The sequence below is a fragment of the Nannospalax galili genome, unplaced genomic scaffold (assembly GCF_000622305.1).
Source record: "Nannospalax galili isolate Female #2095 unplaced genomic scaffold, S.galili_v1.0 scaffold1519, whole genome shotgun sequence".
Classification (NCBI taxonomy): domain Eukaryota; kingdom Metazoa; phylum Chordata; class Mammalia; order Rodentia; family Spalacidae; genus Nannospalax; species Nannospalax galili.
In genome coordinates, this window is record NW_008342631.1 from 708,193 (window position 1) to 734,385 (window position 26,193).

The following is a 26,193-nucleotide window of genomic DNA, read 5'->3' on the forward strand; positions in this document are numbered from 1 at the left end:
CTATTTTGTCAGATATTAGAATTGCAACCCCTGCTTGTTTCTTAGTGCCATTTGCTTGGAATATTCTTTTTCATCGTTTTACCCTAAGGTAATGCCTGTCCTTGAAGGTGAGATGGGTTTCTTGTAGACTGCAAACCCCTGGATTTTGTTTCTTAATCCATTCACTTAGCTTATGTCTTTTGACTGGGGAGTTCAGTCCATTCATAGTTAATGTTATTATAGAAAGGTGTGTATTGGTTGCCGCCATTTTGATTGCTGTTTGTGTTCTCTGTGTAATTTTGAGTTTCCTAGATATACCTTTGTTTGTTTTCTTTTGTTGCCCCAAGGTATTTTTTGAAGGGCTGGTTTTGTGGACATGTATTCTTTTAGCCTATTCATGTCATGGAAGATTTTTCTTTCCCCCTGAACTATAGTAGACATTTTTGCTGGGTAAAGTATTCTCGGCTGGCATCTATTGTCATGTAGAATGGAAATACCTTTGTCCAGGCTCTTCTGGCTTTCATAATTTGCATTGATAAGTCAGCTCTAATTCTGATGTGCTTTCCTTTGTATGCAACTTGTTTTTCTTTTGCTGCTTTTAGTATTCTCTCTTTGTTCTGTACATTTAGTATTTTTACTATGATAGGTCATGGGGAGTTTCTTTTCTGATCCTATTTGGTGTTCTATGTGCTTCCTGTATTTGTATGGGAATGTTTGTCCTTAATTTCTGGAACTTCTTTCCTACGATCCTGTTTAAGATCTGGTCAAGACCATTAACCTGAAATTCTTCTCCTTCCTCTACTCCCATCATCCATAGATTTGGTCTTTTCATGGTGTCCCACATCTCTTGCATATTCCATTCCTGCGTTTTTAAAAATTTTCTATAATCTTTGCTTGAGTGGTCCAATTCTTCAACTTTATCCTCCAGTGTTGATATTCTGTTTTCCATTTCATTCATTCTAGTGGCATGGCTTTCCCCTGTTGTTTCAAGTGGCTTTCTGGATTTTGTACTTCCTTCTTCATTTCTGCCTAAGTTTTCTTCAATATTTCTGTCTTTTTTGTGAATTCATTCAGAACTTTGTCCCTATCTTTTAGTTCTTTGATTTGTTTGTTCATGTGTTCTTTAAATTTGTTTAATTCCTTGATCACATTAATAATTGTTCTTTTAAATTCAGTGTCCTGGGTTATCTTTAGGGTGTTCTCCTTGTAGAACTCTTCTACAGGACTGGTAGAGTTTGGTGTGGACATAGCGTTTTGGCTTTCCATTTTATTATTCTTTCGCTGTGATTTTGGCATGTGAATTTCTTTTGTTGTTTGTTATTCTGATATGAGAATTAAGTTGAAGTATGCTTCTGTTTGTATTATTGGGATTCCTAGATCTTTTCTTTATTGGTTATGTAAAGCTGGTTAGTACAGGGTTCAGGGTCTCTCATGTTTAATTTGGAGGGAACTGATGGCTTCAGATCACCTATTCAGGAGTACCCACAGAAGCCCAATTCGGGTTCCAGTCAGGTACACTCAGGCTTCCTTCACCACGTGGAGGTAGGATCTGGGTGCTCTCAGTCAGTCCCCCATAGTCAGTCCCTCTATGCCAGAGGGAGCCCAGAGGGAGGCCAGAGCTAGGCACTCTCTGGTGGTCTGATAAGGTCAGAGCTGCTACACCAATGGAGGTCAGAAACCACCCTCTCAGGCTGTCTCTCCATCCTGCATTTTTACAGGCCAGTCTCAAGTAGGCTTTTGACATTTTTTTCAAAGACATAATTCATTGAAGTGATCAAGAGGATCACATTCAAAGTCTTGGTTTCATTTTGTTTGGTCCATTTCTTCTCTGATTTTCTGTTAGATGAACTTTTATTTAATCCTCAGAAACAGGATTTAGAACCATGACTATAGCCTCAGTAAACACCTCCTGTAATGTATTGAAACTAGGACACATTCTGGCTACTCAGTTAGTTATAATGTCTAGCTGGAACCTTTAGGGAACACCTCTCATTGCCAGATGTTAACTTTTCATTATATATACAGAAAAAGGTTTTCAATATACCTGGAATTTGAGGGACTAAAGCTGAAAATAACAGCTCTTAGGCTTCAGTTTTCCCAATGGTGGGTGAATGGATTCCCAATGAATTGATTTAGAAATCTGGAAAAATTTTAATACAGAGAACAAGACTAAATATGGAAAGAAAATCAGTCATTTTACCTATGATGCCCAGAGTTACTGAGATGCATTGGTTGTTGGGTGTAACAGTTTGAATGGGGATCTCACCACCAAATCTTGTCCAGCATTGTCCTCCAAGCTCAGCTATCACTGGAGTGGAAGGGAATCTGACAGTGTTCCTCATCAGTGACTTCACTTATTTTCAGGGGATAGTGGATGGGCGGCCCATTTTCTTTTAGAATTCTATTACCAGTATTCCTATTCATTGGTTTATATTCATCTATGGTAATCACTCCCCCTCTTGAACCTTCTCTTCATCTTTGAGTTTCTGTGACCTCAAAGACATTCATCAGTCAAGAAAACAATTTGAAAGTTTCAAGTAGTCAACTGGGCTTGTTGCACTTATATTTGCTGGCCATTTTAGTCTGTCATAATTTTCCAAAAACTCTAAGACACAGAATTTAAAAGGGATGCCCAGGGTAGGCCAATTAGTGAAATAAGTACCTAGTAACAGTTTATATTTCCTCAAATATAAGCCTTTACTTACTATAATCTTCCCTTTTTTCTCTTCTAAACCTCTTTGTAACTTCTAAAAACAATAGTAACAGTTTGAACCTTTCTGTATTTGTCATCACTTTTTCCTGTTTCCATTGTGGAATAATTCACATATTAGGACAATACTACCACACAAAGTCAATTTTATCTAAAAAGCAGTAGTCTTTTCTCTTTAATCATCCCATTCCACAGGATCCAAAACCCTCTCCTGATCTCTGCAGGAACTGCACAAGGGTGCACTGACAGACATGAAGGCAAAGGACCAATACATGCCAAATAAAAATACATACATTTTATAAAATTTGTATGAGAACACAAACAAAACATGTTAGCTCACCTGAAGACATTTTTTCCACAATAAAATTAAGTAGTCTGTTTGAAATCCAAGTTCTTTAAAACAGACACTGAGAAATTGTGTTTGTTAAAAGACATTGATTTCTTTGGTGCAGGATATGTGATGTCCCAAAACAAATGCAGAGAAGTGTGTATCCTACAGCAGAACTCGGCCAGTGGAAGATCACCATCCATCTCTCTATAACCCACCTTGTCACCAGAAACTGTGCAATAAAGAATGCTGAGATGAACAGAAACAACAGAAGATGTATGTGCCATGAAAGGGGTTCAGGAGATGAGCTCACCATGCTGTTGATAGTCCAGCAATGTCTATGTGCAGGATACAGAGGACAACCAGAAGCTGCACAGTCCACACACACACACACACACACACACACACACACACACACACACACACACACACAGAGACATCTCAGCAGTTCCGTTCTGGCAGAGATATGAAAAATTCCTAGAGTTGTTGCTTTTTGGTCCATAAAGCATTTCCAACATTGAAAGGCTAATGGAGCAGCAGTCTGTCACTGGAGGATTGTAGCATCAACAGCAGCAGTCACAAGAGCAGACACACTCCGCAGGAAGAAAACAGACGAAGGGAGGAAACACTGCTTTTCCCTCAGCCTTCTTTATTTAGGTGCCAATCACATGTTTTGCCTGTTCACAGTCAAAGCCTGGCTCTAGTCATTTTGACAGGACTCATTTGTAAGCCAACTCGTCTCTTAAGTACCGTCAAATACACCATGTATTATCTATGCCAATCAGTGACAGGTGCAAATACACATTCATAAGTGTGGACACTGTCACAGGCTTATTACAAGCGTTTCCAGGCCAGTGAGGAACAGGCAAAGCCACCAAAAAGGCTTTCACCCAACTCAGTGTTAACTGACCAGGACAAGGCTACTCATTTCACAAACACTGATGCACAGACCTCAACTAAAGGCAACCAGCCGCAGGCAGTCCTACCTCACAAACTTATTGGGGGTAGGTTGTTTAAATCAGTTATTGGTGGCTAAGTGTGTTGGCACAGGTCTTTAACACCAGTACTTAAATGGCAGAGGCAGGTGAATATCCATCCCATAAACCATGAAGGCTATTGTCACTACTGTTGGTTACATGCTGAAACTAGATGGGTAAGACCCTACTGTTGAAGGCATCACATACTCAGTTTGAAGAACATGGAGAAATGATGCTGGAATGAGGTAGAAGCTTCCTCCATTCTAGCTGGCTTGCATGGTGCCAGGTGCAATGCATATTGCTGGTGGTAAATTGCCACCAAGAGTCCTGTTCAGCTATAAACCCTGTGTGACTAGTACCAACAGGACAGGAAGAAAATGCCTCCTGGTGCAACAGTGGCACAACTACTGTTTGAGTCCAACATTGCTTTCAGATTGGATTTTCAGCCCACTCCACAGGAGAAAATTTGTGTCTGTTATTTTAAGAGAGGAACAAAACTTGTGTCCACAGAAGTCATAGACCCCAGTTGGGAAGCAATTGCTATTGTTCTGTTAGGTGGATGTTATATGCTTCTCACAGTCCCTTATGAACATTTCAGTTCATGTCTAAGAGGCCACTGCTATTGTGAGCTGCAATCCATCATGGAAGGAAACCTCCTTTAACATGGACAGTATACCACAAAGACTCAGAACAAATGATGAAGATCCTGAGAAAAAGTCAGTATTGATCTGGCATGGTGGCCTAATGTTATCCATAGAGGACATTTGTATCCACATCCACTGCCCACAAGGATCTAAAACCATTACAAAAAAAAAAAAAAAAAATGTAAGAGTCGGAGGAAGGGACGGAGTGTTGTGGAGGAAATTTTCTCTGAATTGATGCAGTCCCTCTCAAAGGGAGGTGTGAAACTCAAGAAGTAAACACAAGTTCTGGACTGTTCAAACTTACAAGATTCCCAAGGCCACTCCCCAAGGTTATAGAAACAGTAAACAATTGTGAAAAAAATTCCCCAACTAACCAAGCTGCCTGCCGGTTGGGCAGAGATCTCAGATCGCAGCTTCCGTGAGCCATCACTTAGGCTGGATGGGAGTTTTGGTAATGCAGCTGCCTATGTCTGTCCATGCTCCTGGAAGTAACTCCAGTAAAATCCTTGGTTCACCTCATCGGATTTTTGTAGAATTACTTTTTTTGTGTCATTAGCTTCCTGTCTCAGATGAGTAGACATTTGCTCAGGTCTCCCTAGGAAAAATCTCAAGCAACACTGCTGCTGTTAGGAACTTTGACAGCTTGATCCTTTCCACCTTTGTTTCTGTTCTTTGAGGTTTGAAAGTGAGTTTTCCCTAACGGAAGTGAACTCATATGCATTTTTTCCCCCGTGCATTTCAAGATGGCTGTTACGTCTAAAGGCTTTACCACATTGTATACATTCATATGGTTTCCTCTCTAGTGTGATTTTTTTCATGTACTTGAGGATAATTGTGTAGTGTAAAGGCTTTACCACATTCTTCACATGCATAAGGTTCTCTCCAGTGTGCACTTTTTAATGCCTTTGAAGATGGCTGTTATATCTAAAGGCTTTACCACATTGTTTATATTCTTGTGGTTTTTCAACACTATGAATTATTTCATGTCCTTGAAGAGAAGTGGAAGATCTTAGATGTTTCCCACATATATAACACTGATAATGCTTTCTTACAGTTTGAGTTCCTCAAACTGTGTGTGAAGTGGACGGCCATCAAGCAGAGACCTTTCTATATTCTTTGTATTGATACTGTGTTTTTTTACTGTGTGTTTCCTGGTCTATTACCAACAAATGTTGGAAATCAAAATAACTTAAGCTTGTCTTATATTCAAAAGGTTCATTTACAGTATGAGTTATATGTCTTTGACAGCTTGTGAGAGAGTTAGAGTTCTGCAGCTTATTTCCATAGTCCTCATGCTCATATGGTTTGTACTGAGAATGAGAGGTAGGATGGTTATTACAGGGTGAATGACACATGGAAACCTTCCCACACACATTGCTTTCACATGGTATTAGGTCGCTAGAAATTTTCATGATCACATTGGCATTTGCTACTGTCTCCCAATTGGCTAGTTCCTCCAAGGGCCTAGCCTGCTGCAGAGGGTGGACTACTGAGGTGCTGCTGGGAGCTGCCTTGGGATGGAAGCCACGAGCGGTGATGGCATGGGGAATGTGCAGCCATGTAGCAGCTCAAGGACAGAATGGCCTGACACTTAAGGACCTGGGGTGAGATCGCTGACCCCTGAGGAGTGAGCGAATGCTAATGGTGACTATGAGCTCTGAGAGGCACTGGGTATGCATTCCTTTGTAAATTACTCCCCTCTTCCCCCCCCCACGATAGTAATAAATGCACATAAAGATATGTTGTATGGTTTGCTTGATAGCACAAGAGACCCAGAGGGAATTCAAATGACAGCTACCCACATGAAAGTTTCTCCATCCTGAAGATCTTCTTTATGCTCACAGAATGCCTTGAAAATAGAACTTCTGAAAAATGACAAGTATATTGGTAAAAGGTGATTTACTACTATTTATTACAATGTGTAGGTCACATACTGTTCCCCAAATTAGGTAAATTCTATGCCTTCAGTCCTGTCTGAATGGTTGGAAACTAAATAGAGGGATAATTCTACAATATGGTTCCCATAGGGCTATGATAAGGAGTGACTTGTTAATGTGAGTTCCTAGTACCATTTGAATGTGAAATATTCTGCAAATATTGAATAGGATTCTTACATTGAAGTACATGTTTCATTTCCTAATGATTAAAAAAAAACCAAAAACAAAATAAAGTTGTGCTCATTATTTGTACTTTTAATGGGAGGGGGAGAGATGGTTCAACTGTTTACCACAATTGCTGCTTTTTCAGCAGACCTTAGTTTGGTTGCCAGCATCCAAGACAGGAAGCTCACAACCTCTGGTAATTCCAATTCCATGAGTCCAACAACTTCTTCTGACCTCCTTTTGCACATGCATATAGGTTTGCAAAGAGAAAGACAGACACACACGCACACACACCTTCACACACACACATCCCTACATAAATAATAAACTAAATGCAATCTTTTAAATATTCCTTCAATGAAACTTTCCTTCTACTGTTTTCAAATTACTTTAGATTTTTTTTTCCAAAAATTTTACAATGGTCTTTATTATTCTAATTTTCACAATTGTTTCCTAAAATGTAGTCAAAGAAAATTTTGATGAATTAGAAATTACTGAGAACTTAGTTTGCAGTTTTAGTATATATGAACCATGCCTCATTTATACACCACATTCTTTCCTTTCAATATTCCAAATCACAGAGGAGCATCAATTCCAAGAAATGCTTGTTCCTTAAGTATACTAAGGGAATGGAAGATGACATTCTTACCTATAAAAGTGAAGTTCCTGCAGGTTTCAAGCATCACACCTCTGTAGAGAATCTTCTGAGAAGGATTCAGCCAAGTCAACTCTTTCTGGATGAAGTTCACAGCAACATCCTCAAAGGTCACAGAATCCTAAACATTCCATAGACTCCACTGATAATATGTTCTTAAAATTCTGTACTATCCACACATTTTGTTCTATAGTACAGAAGTTCTGTTGAAAGATTTGGGTGGATCTGAAAAGACACAGTGCAATACCAACACTCCTCTGACTAAGGGGCACAGAGCATAGGATTTGCTGCTGCTCTGCCCAATTTTCTTTCTACACCGAATGTGTACTTTCTGTCTTAAGAAAGTTAAATTGCTTGATGTCCAGAACAGAGGCCAATTAGCGTGCAAGAGCCTGCTTGTCCTTAGAAATTCCTGCTAATAATATTTAAGTTTTGCCGGCATGAGAAATTTTAACATTTGGTACAGATTGCGTGAACATAAATGATAAATCACCTAGCATGAATGATTTATACAAACTCTATGAAATGTCGTGAACGGTTCTCATTATGAAAGTCTATTAATCTATTCGAAACTCACAGAGATAACTAGAGGATCAGCTGTGTGCCCCAAGTAATAACAGGCATTGAGTGTAATGAGCTTCCCTGGTGGGCACAAATTCATGCATGCTGTCACACCTTGTTAAACAGGTAATGATTCCATTCTATGTGCTTACAGGAGAAATAATGTATATGCTACAAGTAGTATACTCAAGCACAATTTAAAATTTTTTATTATTTTATGTGTATGTGTGTATTGCCTGCATGCAGGTAAGTGCACCCATGTTGTGCAATGCCCATGGAGGTCAGAAGAGGCTGTAAGACCCCCTGGGACTAGAATTATGGACAGTTGTTAGCTGTCATGTGGGTGCTGGGATTCAAACCCGGGTCTTCTGCAAGAACAACCAGTGTTCTTAACCACTGAGCCATCTATTTATATTTTATGTTTATGAGTGTATTGCCTGCATGTATGTAAGTGGACTTGTGTTTTGCAATGCCCTTGGAGGTCAGAAAGGGGCGTTGAACTGAAGATGGAACTCTGGAACTGAAGATACCACCAATTGTTTGCTGCCATGTGTGTGCTAGGCAGAACCTGGGTCCTCTGCAAGAGCAGCCGGTGCTCTTAACCACTGAGCCAACTCTCCAGTCCCTCAAGCACAATTTTAATCAAATAAAAATATGGTACACAACTGATATTTAAAGATCCCAAGACAATGCTTTCTAAATTTTTTAGGTAATGTCAAATGTGATAAAAGTAAGTATAAAGGTGACATGTGTTTCAAAATGAACTCAATGTTATCAATCATGCTGACATGTGTGTATAGTCACAGGTGCATCAGAGAATGAGACAGAAGGTAAAACATAAGCACAGGAGTCAAGTCAGCCTATGCTATGGAGCAAAACCCCCACCTCAGGAAGAAAAGAGGGAGGGAAAAAGGGCTGGGATGGGGAAGGGCAGGAAGCAGGTCACCAAAATTCGTGATTTCATTTTATGCCATTAGACAAAAATTCACGAATAGGCAAAGCAGACAATTTTGTACTGAATAAAAAACTGACTAGGATCAGCAAGTATCTAGCAAAGATAGAAGTCAACAAACAACACAATGATATTCTGCTTAACAGATTTTAAGGACTTCCAAAAAATAAGGTAAAGACAAAGGGCCAAATTTTTTGCCACACTTTAAAAATGAGCTTAAGGAATCCAGGGAGCTGGCTCTGTAGGTAAAAGGCTTGCCACAAAAGCTTGATGACCTGAATTTGATCCCTGGAATCCACGAAAAAAGGTGAAAATGGAGAACAGAAAACAAAAAGTTGTTCCCCTGACAAATGTGACCTGCACACTCTCATATACGTACACATTATACATACAGTAATAATATTTTGAAACTTAAAAAAAATCAAACCGTCAACTTTCGCAACCTGACCCTTAGTGACCCATGACATAGTACACACACATCTTCAAAATAATTCCTATTGACCAATGGTTCCCTGTAAGATAAGCACTCTTTAAAAAAAATTTAATTTTTTAAAGAATATTATTTATTTTTTCATTTTTATGTGTATGTGTGTATGGCCTGCATGCATGTAAGTGCACCCATGTCATGTAATGCCTGCAGAGTACAGAAGGGGGTATTGGATTCCCAGGAACTGGAGTTATTGACAAGTGTTAGCTGTCATATGAGTACTGGGATTTGAACCTGGGTGTTCTGCAAGAACAGCCAATGTACTTAACTGCTGAACCATCTCTCCAGCTCCAAAGGCAATTACAAATCCTTTTTTTTTTTTTTTTTTTTTTTTTTTTTTTTTTGTCTTTTTGATGCAGGGTCTCCCTGTAGCACCAACTGACTTGGAGCTTGTTATGTAGACCCTCCAGTCTTGGCTTGAACTCACAGAGATCCACCTGCCTCTGCTTTCAGAGTGCTGGGATGAAAGCCATGCTCCACCATGCCTGGCTTATTTTATTTAATGTGTATGAGTATACTGCTTGCTTGTGTTTAGGTATATCCATGTCATGCAATATCCTCAGAAGTCTGAAGAGGGTGTCTATTTCCCTCGAACTGGAATTATGGATGATTGTTAGCTGCCATGTGCTTGCTGGGGATTGAACCCAGGTCCTCTGCAAAAGCAGCCAGTGCTCTCAGCTACTAAGCCATCTCTCCAGCTCCATTCTAAAAGTTGAAAGCTTCTATTTCAGTCTTGACAAAATGACATGAATTGCAACAGGATGACAGATACAGATACGAAATTGAGAAAATCACAGTTGGCCAGCCATTTACTTCCCCAGAAGACTTTTCCACAAGACCAAGACAAAGCTAGTGCCTTTGTGAATATTAGCTCAAGATCAGTCCAGCTTACCATCTGGACACCAAAAAGGTGGCTCCAAAATAAACTGAGTTTCACTTCCATGAAGCAGAAATCCACTGTTCTAAATGAGATGCCATGGCGTACAGTGCTGAAGAAAGTTCCTTTAATGTAACTGGGAGACCCGTCACCCCTACACCTGTCTTTTCATTGGCACTACACATAATTGGAACCTACGATGGACCCTGCATCCTCCATACCTTCACCTGGGGGAAGGACTCAAAATTTGTGTGAATTTGAACCTCAGACCTTTTCATGGGCAGATGGAATCATGTCTATTTGTACCACAGTATGACACTCAAAAGAAATGATTCTATCAAAGTATAGTTTAGTAAATTCACTGCACTTACAGAAAAATGGATGAGGGGTTACTTACAGGACCATGCCTGAGAGAAACACAGCTCTATCATTGCAAACCCCCTGACCATGTGCAGTGACTCACAAAAGCTCCATCTAGAAAAGTTCCTGAACAAATACTGGGGAACTTCAAGGCCAGAGAGTCAGCATCTTCAGTATTTTCTAGTATTTAAATGTTAATCTTTATGTATATATAATGTTGGTGTGAGGCACTGTGAACCTTGTTTCAGATTACTGAGCCTCCTAACTTTACTTTAAAAAGTACATTATTTTTCTTTATGTGTACCTATACAGCTCTGAGTGGATCCCACATGTATTTAGTTCCCTTAGGGGACAGAAGAGGATGTCAGATTCTCTGGAACTGGAGTTACAAGCAGCTATGGGTCCCAGACATGGATGTTGGAAACTGAACTCTGGTTCTCTAGATGAGCAGCAAGTGCTCTGAACTGCTGAACTATCTCTCCAGCCTCCTAACCCCATTTCTTTTTTGAGACATGGTCTCCCTGTAGCCCCAACTTGCCTGAAACACTAAGTAGACCAGGCTGGTCTTGAACTCACAGAGATCTGCCTGCCTCTACCTCCAGACTGCTGGGATTGAAGATTGGGATTAAAGGCTTGGCCACCACACATGGCTACTTTTAAAGTTTTACAAATCTCTCTATTCCCTTCCTGAGAAAATATTAATTTAGAAGAAATACCTGTGAAACACTCCATCCCTACCTCAGTCTCTTAGATTTTTTTTTTTCCTGGCCATTTTTCTGACATGTTCTCTGAGCCTCTATTTGCAAGAGTTTGCGATCCCACCAGCAGTGCATGATTCCTCCACATCCTCAGCAGCATTTGTTATCATTTGTTCTCTTGATCTTAGCCAGTCTGGCTGGGGTAAGGTGAAATCTTAAGGTAGTTTTAATTTGCATTTCTCTAATTACTAATGTTGTTGAATACTTTTAAAGATGTTTCTTAGACATATTTATTTCTTCCTTTAAGAACACTCTGTTTAGATATTCAGCCCATTTTTAATTGTGTCATTTGTTTTCTTAGGCCTTTCTTTTACCAGTTCCATCTGTATAAGCATAAGTCAAAGGTCCTACTTGACCATGGCTTCACTTGGAAGCATGCAGGAAACTTCCCTGTGTGTTAACCCTCCTTTTTGCAGACTTGACACTGGTTCAAGTCCATCTGGTAGGGTCTCCATTTCCTCCCTTAACAAGAGGACAGATGACTCACCACAGTTACAGGACATTTCGAGAGATGCTCTATAGTCTCCTGGGACTTAGTCAACCTTGGAGGCCAAGGGACAAAAAACTTTCCCTTTAAATCCTCTGACCAGATTAGTGTAGGTCTCAAAGTATGGCTATTAAACACCTCAGTATACCAATCTGGTTCTTTTAATTACCGTGTAGTATGTAGATAAAGCTTTGAAAAAAAATCAAACATTCTCAGATAAACCTTAACTAGAATTTTCTCCCTTTATTCCCATAGTTCTTTGTATAGCCCTCCTTCCCCCTTCCCCTTTAACTACCACCTTTTTGAATATTTCTCTCTTAGAAAACCCTTCTCCTGCTATGGTTCTCTCTCAGGTTCTTTTTCTCTTTACTTCCATGATTCCCTGCAGTTACATCAGGATACGTACTCAATTATAAGGAAGAAACTTCTTGGGGTCTCCATTGCCAACCAGGCTTCACCTTCACAGCTTCACACAATGGCCTATCAGGGCCTTCTATGGGCAGGGGTACCCCTACTTCACACTGCCTGGCCTCTGAGGCTCTCTGAAACCATGGAGGAAGAACTGATGACCCCTTCACTCTCCCATCTTTCATTCCTCTAAAGCCAGCACCAGGTGAGTGACACTGCCAAGTTTGATGCAAGTTTGGGATGGACTCCACCCTGCTCTATTTACTTTAGAAGCTTTTCTCCACTGTGGTCCCTACAGCATTTTCCTTTCACAAGTTGGAGGGTTAACTGGGTGTGGTCTTGCCCTGGAGGCATTCTCTCCATTGTTTAAGTTTGAATCTCTCAGCCCCTCCTTAATCACTTTAATCTTCTTATCAATGGGATCTTCTCCATCATGTGCCAGAGCACCAACATTTATTTTCCTTGGAGTTGACTTTTGTTCAGGGTGAAAGATAAGGGTCCAATTTCATTCTTCTACAGGTGGAGATCCAATTTTGCCAGCACCATTTGTTGAAGATGCTGTCTTTCCTCTATTGTGTGTTCTTGGTACCTTTGTCAAATATCAGGTGGCTGAAATTGCATGCACCCATATATGGCTTTTCTATTATGTTCCGTTGATCTATGTGTCTGTTTTGTGCCACTACCATGCTGTTTATATGACTATAGTTCTGTAATATAGTTTGAGATCTGGTATAGTGATTTCCCCCAGAATTGCTCTTTTGGACCAAGATTTCATTGGCTTCCTGACTTCTTTTGTGATTCCATATGAATTTTAGGATTTTTTTTCTAATTCTGTGAAAAATGTCATGGGGACTTTGACATTGCATTGGATCTATAGATTGGTTTTGGTTGGGTCATCATTTTCAGAGTATAAAATCTACCAATTCATGAGCATGCTGGTTTTTCTATCTAGTGTCTTCCTCTATCTCTTTTAAAAAATTAAAATTTTCATTGTAGAGATCTTTAATGTATTTTTTGAGGCTATTGTAAATGGGAGAGTTTCCATGAATTCTTTCTCTGATTGCTTTTTATTGGAATAGAAAAGCAACTGATTTTTGCAAGTAGATTTTGTAACTTGCCACATTGGTGAATATATTGAACATTTCTAGGAGATTTCTGGTGGAATTTTTGGGATGTCTTATGTATAGTATCATATTATCTGCAAATAGTGATAATTTGACCTCTTCTTTTCCAATTAGTACTCTAATTTCCTTCTCTTGTCTTATTGCTATAGCAAGAGCATCAAGTACTATGTTGAAAAGCAGTAGAGATAGTGGAAAGACTTCTCTAGTGCCTGATTTTGATGAGAATGCTTCCAGTTTTTCTCCATTTAGAATAATGTTGGCTGTGGGTTTGTTATATATGGCTTTAATTATGTTGAAGTATATTCCCTCCAGTCCAATTCCCTCTAGGACTTTTAACATGAATGCATGTTGAATTTTGTCAAAGGCCTTTTCTGCATCTATTGAGATGACCATTTGACTTGTCTTTAAGTCCATTTACATGATTTATTGCATTTATTGACTTACATATATTGAAGCATTCCTATATCTCTAAAATAAACTCAACTTGATCATGGTGGGGTTTTTTTGACATTTGTCTTGCAGTTTGTGAGTATTTTCTTGAGAATTTTTGCATCTATGTTTATTCAGGATATGGGCCTATAGTTTTCCATTTTTGTTATGTCTTTTCTTGGTTTTGGAAAGTCAAGGACAAACAAAACCCAAACATAGAAAATGAGAAGAAATAACAACAATAAACAGTAATCAAAATTAATGAAATAGAAACAAAGAAAAATAATTCAAAGGATCAGTGAACTAAGAGCCCACACGTCTACTGTGGAGCAAGTCTTTGGATTTCTCTGAGGGCGCAGCAGCATCTGGGAGTGAAAGCGGGAGGGGGTGGTGGTGTCATGTCCTCACAGTGAGATGGTGAACAGGAGTCAGGCAGGGGAAGAGTCCCTTAATAGATAGCTTCCTGTGTCAACTTGACACACCTTGAAAGAGGCAACCTCAACTGGAGAATTTTGCTAATGGATGGGCCTGGAGCATGTCTATGGGGATATTTTCTTCATCATTAGGTGATGTGGACGGCCTAGACCACTTTGGGTGGTGTCACTCCTGGGCAGGTGACGCTGGGTTATATAAGCAAACAGGCTGACACAGGCCAGGGAAGCAAGCAAGTTTTATATTATATACGTATATGCCATACATATATAATTTATGTTATATATGTATATACTTTAAGAATATTCTATAGTGCTAGGTTTCTGTATGTTTTGGGGTATTTTGTTTGTTTTTGTTTTTTGAGTCAGGGTCACCCTGTAGCCCCAGCTGACCTGAGTCACTATGTAGACCAGGCTGGCCACAATCTCACAGAGATCCACCTGTCTTTGCCCCCTGCAACACTCTAAGTCCTGCAGTTAAAGACTTTGGCCACCGTGCTTGAATATATGAGTTTTCTAAAGGATTAAGTATTTTTATCCCTACCCTGCACCCTCCTTTGTACTGCCCTCCTATTCCCCACCTGTTTTAGCCCTTTCTATGGCATTATCCCCATTTCTCATGATCATATACTAGTTTCCTGGTCTCTGTGGATTTTCCAGTTGAAACACGCATATCTACGCATTCAAAGCTAGCATTCACTTATAAGAGAACATGGGGCATTTGTCTTTCTAGCTTTTGGTTACCTCACTCAGAATGATTGTTTTCAGTTCTATCCATTTAATTGTGTATTTCCTAATTTCTTTTTTCTTAAGAGCTCACTAATGTTCAATGCACAATGTTCCATAATGTCATTCTCATCATCAGTTGATAGATATCTAGGTTGCTTCCATTTCCTGGCTATTGTGAATACAGCAGCAATGACCATGCTTGGACAGGTATCTCTGTAGTAGAATACAGAGTCCTTAGGGCATATTCCCAAGTTATATGACTGGATCATGTGGGAGATGTATCTTCATCTTTTTGAGGAATCTCCACAATGATCTCCATAGTGGCTGCACTAGTTTATACTCCCATCAACAGTGAATAAGTGTTACCCATTCCCCCATCTTTGCCAGCATTTGTCATCATTTGTGCTTTGGATCTTAGCCACTCTGACTGGGGTAAGATGAAATATCAAAATTGTTTTAATATGCATTCACCTGATGATTAAAAATGTCAAACAATTTTTAAATATTTCTCAGCCATTTGTGTTTCATCTTTTGAAAATTATTTGTTCAATATTTTACTCCAATTTTTAATTTTTTGTCTTTTTTTTAAGTTTTAAAAATTCCTTATATGTTCTAGATATGAATCTTGTGTCAGACATAGCTTGTAAAGATTTTTTTCCATTCTGAAGGTTGCCTCTTCACTTGAATAATGGTACCTTTTGCCATATAGAAAACTTTTTGTTTCATGAAGTTCCATTTCCCAATTGTGGATTTAATACCTGTGCTATAGAAGTCTTGTTCAAAAAGTCCTTTCCTGTGTCTGTTATTTCCTGTGTATTCCCTATTTTCTCCTCTATAAGGTTCAGGGTATCAGGTCTTATGTTGAAGTCCTTGTTCCATTTGGAGTTAGCTTTGTGCATGGTGAGAGATACGGAACTAGTTTCACTCTTCTGTATGTAGCAATCCAGTTTGTCTAGCACCATTTCTTGAACATACTATTTTTTTTTGTCCAGTATGTGTTTTGGGCCCTTTTATTAAAAATCAAGTTGTTTTAATTATGTAGAACCAAATCTTGGTCCTCACTTTTATTCCATTGATCAGTGTTTCTGTTTTGATGCTAGTGCCACCTGTTTTTATTATTATAGCTTTGCTATATAATTTGAGATCAAGGATGATAATCTCCGTAGCATTTCTTTTATTGTTCAGGTTTTTTTGTCTGTACTGTGAGTTTTTTTTTTTTTTTTTTTTGTGTGTGTGTGTGTGTGTGTGTGCTTCCCAATGAAATTTGAGATTATTTTTTCAATTTCTGTGAAAATTTATGTTGGAATTTTAATCGTAATTGCATAGAGTCAATAGATTGCTTGTAGGATGGGCTGAACAAGTGTCTTCCCTATGATACCTTTGTCCCTTTGTGTTAGAAGTCACCAGAAGCACAGAAGGATACAAATAGGGGCTCAGAGCACATGTCATAAGAATGACAAGAAAGGGGGGAAACACATGCAAGAACCTGAGAAGAGATGGAGTGTTTCATATGTATTTCTTCTAAATTCACATTTTTCTCATTTAGGGAATAGAGAGACTGATAACACTTAAAAAGTAAACTTAGGAGATTGGAGAGATGGCTCAGCAGTTCAGAACACTTGCTACTCATCTGTAGAACCAGAGTTAAGTTTCCAGCAGGCATACCTGGGGCTCACAACTACTTGTGGCTCTAGTTCCAGAGAATCTGAAATCCTCTTCTGGCCTCTGAAGGAACTAAATATGCATGGCATTCACTCAGAGCCATGAACATACACATAAAGACAAAGTTCTTTGTTAAAGTAAACTTTGGAGGCTCAGTAATCTCCCGAAAGAAGGTTCACAATGCCCCTCATGAACATTATATATGCATATAGACACTAACAAATACTGAAGGTGCTCACTCTCTGGCCTTGAAACTCCCCAGTAGTTATTCAGGAACCTTTCTAGATGGAGGGGATTTTTTTTGGACCATTACACATACTAAGGGGGATTTTCCATGATACACCTGTCTTTCTGTCAGCCATGGTCCTGGAAGTAGCCCATCACCCATTCTTCTGTAAGTAAGTGTAGTAAATTTATTAAACTAGACTTTGGTAGAATCATTTCTTTTGAGTGTCATTGCCATCTGTGGTATGAATAGACATGGTACCATCGGCTCATGAAAAGGTCTGAGGTTTAAATTTATACAAATTTTGAGTCCTTCCCCAGGTCAGAGTATGGAGGCTGCAAGATCCATCATAGTTTCCAAGTATGTGTAGTGCCAATGTAAAAGGCAGGTGTAGGTTGATAGATCTCCCAGTTATGTGAAAGGAACTCGTCTCAGCACTCTAAGGCATGGCATCCCATTAAAACAGTGGATTTCTGCCTCATGGGTGTGAAAACCAATTTCATTTTGGGTGTCTGGATGTTGAGCTGGACTGATCTGGAAGTGATGTTCACAAAGGCACTATCTTTGTATTTTTCTTGTGGAGAAGTCTTCTAGGGAAATGAAGGCCTGGCCAACTGTGATGTTCTTAGATCAGAGCCTGTATCTGGCATACTGCTGCAGTTGATGTCATTTTTTTTTAAAGACTGAAATTGAAGATTTTAACTTGTTTTAAAAGTGGTTATCTTATCAGACTAAAAATTAGTCTGAAGATGTTTGTATACTATGTCATGGGTCATTAAAGGTTAGGCTGCAAATTTTGATGGCCCGAATTTTTTGAAGTTTTAAAATATTACTATTATGTGTATGATGTGTATGCATATGAGTGTGTGCATGTTACAATTGTCAGAGGAACAACTTTTTGTTTTCTGTTCTCTGTTTTGACCTTTTTGTGGGTTCCAGGGATCAAATTCAGGTCATCAAGCTTGTGTGGCATGACCTTTACCTACTGAGCCAGCTCCCTGAGCTCTGTGAGCTGATTTTTAAAGTGTGAAAATTAATTTTAGCCCTTTGTCTTTGCCTTACTTTTTTGAAGTCCTTGAATTGTGTTAGACAAAACATCACTGTGTCGTTCTTTGTCTTTGACAGTTGCTAGACACTTTTCTATTCCTCATCCATCTCAAAAAATAATTTTTAGTTCAAAATGATCTGGTTTGGTGACTCATGAATTTTTCTCTAATAGTATTAAATGAAATCAGGAATTTTGGTGACCTGCTTCCTGCCCTTCCCCAATCCAGTCCTTTTTCCCTCCCTCTTATCTTCCTGAGATGGGAGTTTTGCTACCTTACATAGCCTGACTTGGACACTTGCTTTCATGGGAAGCTATCATCTCATTCTGACACAGCTGTGACTATACAGCATTACTGACTACATTGAGTTCTTTCTGAAGCACATATCTCCTTTATACTTACTTTATTCCCATTTGATATTACCTAAAAAATGTAAAAAGCATTGTTTTAGGATCTTTAAATATTGATTGTGTCCAGTTTGTTACTTGATTAAAATTGTGCTTTTGAAAGGCTGGAGAGATGGCTCAGTGGTTAAGAGCACTGGCTGCTCTTACAGAGTAACCAGTTTCAATTCCCAGCACTGACATGTTTGCTAACAATTGTCAGTAACTCCAGTGCCAGGATATCAGATGTTGTCTTCTGACCTCCCCAGACACCGCACAACACAGGTGCAGTTACATATGTGTATGCAGTATGCTCATACACATAAAGTAAAAATAAGTAAAAAAATTTTTAAATTGTGCTTGAATAAACTATTTGTAGCATATACATTATTTCCCCTGTAAGCACATAGATTGGACTCATTTCTGCCACTAACAAGTTGTGACAGCATGTGTGAATTTGTGCCCACCAGGGAACTCATTACACTCAATGCCTGTTATTATTTGGGGTCTCAGGGGCTGATCCTCTAGTCATCTCTCTGCCTTTTAAGTAAATTAATAGACTTTCAGAATGAGATGCATTCATGTTGGGAGCTATTAGTATAAGCACAGCCATTATGTACATTGAGCTGTGGCAGGCTTGCTTGTTTACTTTATGGTCTTTCACCTAGACTCAAGAGTTTGTGTTTTGCACACCAGTACCTAATTATTCTGCCAAGTCAGGAGGAATGTGTTGATAATTTAGGGAAGATGGTTAATTGGTGGAATTCACTACAAGTATTTGACCGTTCCTTGACCCTCAGATACAGGTGGGAAAAACAGCTGTTGAAGCTAATTGAGCTAAGCAAATGGTGGCTGTCTGATGATCTGCTGTGTAAGAAGGCTGAGCTAAAATAAACCGGGGCTGCAGTCCCTACTGACAGTCCTCCCAGTATCTTTTCTCTGTCTCTTGTTTTTCTTTCAATCCTCACTCCCCCTTTCAGGTGCTGTTCATCTCAGCTGGCTGGCACCAGCACGTTCATAACATTCCATAGAGTTTGTATGGATAATTTTTGCTAGGTGATTTATCATTTTTGTTCATGCAATGTGAACCAAATGTTAAATTTCTTCACATCATCAAAACTTGAACTTAATTGCAGGAATTTCTAAGGACAAGCAGGCTCTTGCATGCTAATTTACCTCTGTTGTGTGCATCAGGTGGTCAGACTTTCTGAAGACAGGAAGCAGACATGCGCTGTAGGAAGAGAACTGCTGCAGAGCAGCAGCACATCCCGTGCCCTGTGTGCAGCAGTGAGAGGAGTGTCCCTCCAGCGCTCTGTCCTTCAGAACCACCCAAATCCTGCAGTAGAACTTCTGTGTCATGGAGCAAAATGTGTGGCTAGCACAGGATTGTATGAACATAGTACCAATTTAGTCTATGGGATGTTTAGGATTCTGTGACATTTGAGGATGTTGCTGTGAACTTCACCCAGGAAGAGTGGGCTTTGCTGGAGCCTTTTCAGAAGAATCTCTACAGAGATGTGATGCTGGAAACCTGCAGGAATATCATCTTGCCTTCCCTTAGTATACTAAGGAAAAAGTGTTTCTTGGAATTGATGCTCCTATCTGATTTGAAATATTGAAAGGGAAAAATGTGTATAAATCCAGCATGGATCATATACACTAGCGCTAGAAACCAAGTTTTCAATAATTTTGAATTCATCAAAATTTTCTTTGACTCCATTTTAGGAAAGTATTGTGAAGATGAGAGTATTAAAGAGCGTTATAAAAGTTCTGGAAAAAGTCTAAGGTAATTTGAAAACAGTAGAAGGAAAGTTTCTTTGACGTAATTTATTTTTTGATTTATATTTTTTCAAATTGTGTGTGTGTGTGCATGCGTGTGTGTGCCTGTGTACTCCAGTCTGTTTTTGAAAACCTGTTTGCGTGTGTCCAAGGGAGTCAGAAGTTGTTGGACACCTGGAGGTGGAACTATAAACAGGTTGTAAGCTACCTGACTTGGGTGCTGGCAACCAAATTCTGGTCCTCTGTAAGAGCAGCAATAGTGCTTACAAGGTGAGCCATCTCTCTAGGCTCCCATTACAGATATTTTATTTATTATAAATTTTATTTATATGAGTATATTGCCTGAAAGTGTATAAGTCTACCTATATTGTGCAATGCCCCCAGAAGTTAGAAGATGGTGTTGGATCCCCTAGAACTGGGTTTACGGATGGTTGTTAGCCACCATGTAGGTGCTGTTAATTGAACCTGGGTTCTCTGCAGTGTCAGTCAATGTTCTTAACCACTGAGCACTCTCTCGAGCCCCCATTAAAGGTATTTTTATATGAGCATTTGTGAATAAGTAAACAATAAGCACAATCTTATGTTTTTTACTATTAGGAAATGTAACATGTACTTCAAACTAAGAATCCTATTCAGTCTTTGCAGGGGATATCACATGCAAACAGTGAGAATTATTAATCTATTTAGTTTCCAATCATTCAGATATGGCAGAAGACATATACCTTACCTAAATTTGGAAATAGTATTTGACTTACACTTTGTAATAAATCAACTTTTACTAATATACTTGTCATTTTTACAGAAGTTCTGTATTTGAGACATTCTGTGAACATAAAGAAGATCTTCAGGATGGTGAAACTTTCATGTGGATAGGAAATGCTGATATGAGCATGAAAATTTCTAGTGACCTAACACCATGTGAAAGCAATGTTTGTGGGACGATTTCCATGTGTCAATCACCCTTCAATAACCATTCTCCTTCTCACTCTCAGTACAAACCATACGAGCATGAGGAGTATGGAAACAAGCCACAGAACTCTAACTCTCTCACAAGCTGTCAAAGACATATGAGAACTCACACTGTGAATGGACCTTTGGAATATAAGACATGTTTAAATGTTTTTGATCTCCAACGTTTGTTGGTAATAAATCAGGAAGCACACAGTGCAAAAACAGTTCATCAGTTCAGAGAATATAGAAAGGCCTCTGCTTATGCTGCTTCATTTCATACATCTGGATCAACTCAAACTGTAAGAAAGCATTATGAATGTAATATATGTGGGAAACAGCTGAGCTCTTCCACTTCTCTTCAAGGGCATGAAAGAATCCATAGTGATGAAAAACTCTATACTTGTAAGCGATGTGGTAAAGCCTTTAGATGGTACCTTCAAGTACATGAAAAAATCCATAGTGGAGAGAAACCATATGAATGTAAACAATGTGGTAGAACCTTCAGACAGTGTGGTACTCTTCAAAGACATAAAAAAATTCATACTGGAGAAAAATCATATGAATGTAAACAATGTGATAAAGCCTTTAGACGTCATGGTTATCTTCAGTTACATGAAAAAAATCATACTGGAGAAAACCCCTATGAATGTACACAATGTGGTAAGGCCTTCAGCCAATATAGTTTCCTTCAAAGACATGAAAGGACACACAGTGGAGAGAAACCCTATGCATGTAAACGATGTGGTAAAGCTTTTAAATATCACAGTTATCTTCAGTTACATGAAAAAATACATATGAGTGAAAAACCATATGAATGTAAACAATGTGGTAAGGCCTTTATATTTCCTGCTTCTTTGTGGGTACATGAAAAACGTCATACTGGCGAAAAACCGTATGAATGTAAAGAATGTAGTAAAGCCTTTGTCATCAACAGTCATCTTCAAAGACATGAAAAAATTCATTCTAGGAAAACCTTGTGAATATGAAAAGTATGAAAAAGCCTTTAGACAACATAGTCATCTTTCTTTACATGAAATAATTCCTATTTTAGGAAAACTCTGAATGTAAACAGTGAAGTAAATAAAGCCTTTATATTTTGCAGTTATCTTTATTCACTTGAAAAATTCATATTGGACCAAAACCCAATGAATGGAAGCTATGGGGAAAATCCTACATATGCTACATTTATCTTAAATTGCATGAAAAAACTCAGTGGATCCCCACTATTCCTAACTCCTCATTAGTCCCACCCTTAAGCCTCATGTCCAAAATCCAGTGTGAGATCAAGGTTGGACATGGAGGAGGAGCCAGGGAAGGCCTCTCATGCCCAACTCCTTCCTGCCTGATAAAATTTATTAGCCAATTAACACAATTGCTGATGGCTATGAAAAACCATTAGTTTGACAGGGGTGCTTTGGTAGGGTTATTTGGTATGTTGCTTATGGATAGGACACATCTTGAAAAATTCATCAGGACATAATTGACTGACACACCTTTAGCCACCTGTGATTATTCTGTATAATTTAAAAGTTGGGAAATTGAGGCATAGGGAGATCAGACAGCTTGTACAAGGTCAAGAGCTAGCAAATGACAGAAGTGGGGCAATAGCTCAGCCTGGCCAGCCCAAGAACCTTCATTCTAATCTGCCATATTGGATATCTGCTGAGACACCAGACCATCTTGGTTCAAATTCCAGCTGCTCCAATTCCTAACTGCAACTTAGGATAAGTTACCTATCTTCGTTGTGCTTCCATTTCTTAATCATAAAATAGGTTCTGAATGTTGTCATTTGTTGGATTGAATACTCTGGTTTGGGATGGGATGGTTTTGATGGGGAAATAAACAGGCCTAAACTCTGATCCTCCCTCCACTCCCCCCCAAAAATTCATAGTGGAGAAAAACCCTATCAATGCAAGCATCGAGGAAACCTTTAGATTTCGTATTTCTTTCGATGAGAAGAGGAAATTGTTGCAAAGAACCCTGTGAATGTGACAGTGCCTGTAGCTGCCAAACCTAATTATACAATAGAGTGGTTTCACACCACAGTGCTCTTTCAATGTCAACTCATGGGAAAAAAATGCTAGAGATGTAAAATCCAAGTGTTGTTAATGCTTCATATCTGAGTTCACTTCAGTTATGGATAGGAACTCAGTCTCAAACCTCCAGGAATATAAAGAACAGGGGTAAGAATTGAGCTGTCTCAGTTCCCAACAGCAACAGTGCTATGTGAGAATTTTTTGTAATGCTTTTATATCTTTAGGGGTCTGGGGGTGGATGTGAATGTCCACCTTGGGCTAACATTGGGCCACCGTGCCAGAGAAGCACTCACATTTTCTCAGATCTTCATCATTGGTTCTGAGTCTTTGTGGTGTACCATCCATTGTGAAAGGAAGTTTCATTCCATGATGGATTGCAGATGACAATAGTAGTGATCTGTAAGCATAAACTGAAATGTTAGGAAGGCAACTTGAGAGGCACATCACATCCACCTAACAACAATGACAGTTGCTTCCCTGCTGTGGAGTATGACCTCTCCTGCCACACATTTTGTTCCCAGCTTATAATATCAGACACAAACTTTCTCCTGTGAAGTAGGCTGTCGATCCAATCTGAAAACTATTTGTTGTACTCAAGAGTAGTTGGGCCATTGTTGCACCAGGAGGCATATTATGCCTGTCCTGTTGGTACTGGTCACACAGGTTTTGTAGACAAGCGGGACTGTTGGTGCCAGTTCTCTCCCAGAAATCTGCATTGCACCCTTCACCATGAAAGCCAGCCAGAGTGGAAGAAGCTTCCACCTTCCAGCATCATATTTTCAGGTCCTACAACCTGATCATGTGATGTCTTCAGGAGTATTGACTTACCATCTAGTTTCAGCATGTAACCAGCAGTAGTAGTGGCAATAGCCTTCCTGGATTGTGGAACAGATACCTGACTCTCCCTCCCATGTGCTGCTGGTGTTAAACACCTGTGCCAACACGCCTGACTACTAATAACCTATTAAAAAAATTAACCAGCCCAGTATGTTTGTGAAGTAGGGAACGTACTTTTGCACCTGGTTGCCTTTAGTTGAGGTCTGTGCATCAGTGTTTGGGAAATGAGTGGCCTTGTCATTGTCAATTTTCCATGGGTGCCTACATTAACAGTGTTAGGTTCCTAACAGGCTCCTAAAATGGCAGCACAGCTCCCAATATTCTAAAACTGGCGGGTTTGAACTTGCCCCAGGCAAGTCCCTCTTCTTTTTGAGAGATGAATCCTGAGCTGAACTGCCTAGCATAAGTCATGAAAAGTTACCTAACCCACCTAACTGCCAATAAAAGATGTCTGACTGCCCCTGCTGACTGCTGTTTCTCTGCTGCTGTTTCCCTGCTCCATGAGAGGTGGCCCAGTGGTCTGTTTGCTCTCAAATAAACTGCTGCCCCCTCCCCGCATGGAGTTGCCTGGTCAGTGGTCTTCACTGTGTCCTCTTCAATACAAACGCTGGTTTGGGGGAAAGCTTTGTTGGCAGGTTTACCTGTTACTCACTTGCTTGAAAATGCTTGTAAGAGGCCTCTGACAGCGTCCACACTTGTAAGAGTATGTTTCCATCTGTCACTTATAGGCATAGATAATATATGGTGTGTTTTCCAGTATGGAAGGGATGATTTGGCTTATGTGTGTGTCCTGGTGTAACACCTAGATCTGGGGCTTAGATTGTGAACAGGTAAAATGTGATTTGCACCTAAATAAAGATGTCTGAGAAAAAAGCAGTGTTTCCTGCCTTCATGTGTTCTCTCTCTGCTGAGTGTGTCTACTCCTGTGGCTGCTGCTGTTGCTGCTAACAATCCTCCAGTGACAGACTGCAGCTCAATTGACCTGCCAACATGGACTAAAGAGCAGCAACTCGAGGAATTTTCCAGCCATTCTCTGCCAAAATGGAGCTGCTGAGGCATCCAACTGTGTGGATTGTGTAGCTTCTGGATTGTCATCTCTCTCCTGCACATAGATCAATACCACTTGAGCTAATCTACAAAATCCTCTTTCATGGCACATATACATTCTGTCAGTTCTGTTCCTCTCCAGCATTCTTTGTGGAACAGTATCTGGTAACAGGGTGGGTTGTAGAGAAACAGAATTGATGGATGGTGATCTTCTATTGGCCAAGTTCTTCTGTAGGATCCACAGTTCTCTGCATTTGATCTGGTGTACACATATACTGCACCAGAGAAATCAATTTATCAAAAACAATTTCTAAGTATTATAAAGGGACTAATTTCAAATTTCTGCAGGACAGGTAACATGTTTTGCTTCTGTTCACATATAATTTTTGAAAATTCATTTATATTTTACATGTATTGGTATATTTAATTCTTGAAAACAAGTTTCAGAGCTACGACTGCAGCCTCAGTAAACTCCTGTAGGGTGTTGAAGCTAGGATACATTCTGGCTATTCAGTTACAAAGTATAGCTGGAACTTTTAGGGGACACCTCAGTGTCAGATTTTTTTCTCTTTATTATATATAAGGGAAAAAATTTTTACTAATTCTGATATTTGGGGTATTAATGCTCAAAATAACAGAGAACAAAAGACAGAATGAAATGACAGAGAACAAAGTCTCAATATGGAAAAAAAATCAATCACTTTAGCTATGATAACAAGAATTACCTGAGATGTTTTGGGTTCAGCTGTAACAATTTGAATGTGGATCCCCACTGAGAGGTGGGGGAGCCTATTTCTGAGAATTAAATATAAGACCATCTGAGAAAAATCGAAGAAATGGGCCACACAAAGAAAATAAAGCGAAGATGTTAAATATGATTCTGTTGATGTCTCCAATCACTTGTGTCCTTGAAAAAATGAAGAGCCTCCCTGCTATTGATCTGTAAAATGCAGGAGGTAAGCATATGCCATTGAATGGTGGTACATAATCTTGTACCAAGGATAGATTCCAATAAAAGTATAATAATATTTTACTAAAGTTCTTCTAAAAGATATGAGTATTTTTTTTTACATTGCCTTGCATATCTTTTGGGTCAACAAAGTACTTAGCCATGTCTAGAACAACTCAATCTTGTTCACTAGAGTAAAATATGCCTTTTCTGGGTCTTCACAATGTCAAGGACATCCTAAAAACATTTGAACTGGAAAGAAGGCTCAGTAGGTAAAGA

General features: G+C 39.3%; 1 protein-coding gene across 1 annotated transcript in view; it reads left to right on the top strand.

Moving 5' to 3' along the window:
* LOC103738627 (zinc finger protein 124-like) overlaps positions 1–24,652 on the top strand; it is a 49,388-nt gene extending 24,736 nt beyond the window's left edge. Inside the window, 6 exon segments of the mRNA XM_029566217.1 lie at positions 19,743–19,859; positions 20,031–20,101; positions 21,389–22,009; positions 22,011–22,079; positions 22,165–22,333; positions 24,647–24,652. Coding sequence (XP_029422077.1) covers positions 19,743–19,859; positions 20,031–20,101; positions 21,389–22,009; positions 22,011–22,079; positions 22,165–22,333; positions 24,647–24,652 — 1,053 coding nt within the window.
* Positions 24,653–26,193: the final 1,541 nt, after the last annotated feature.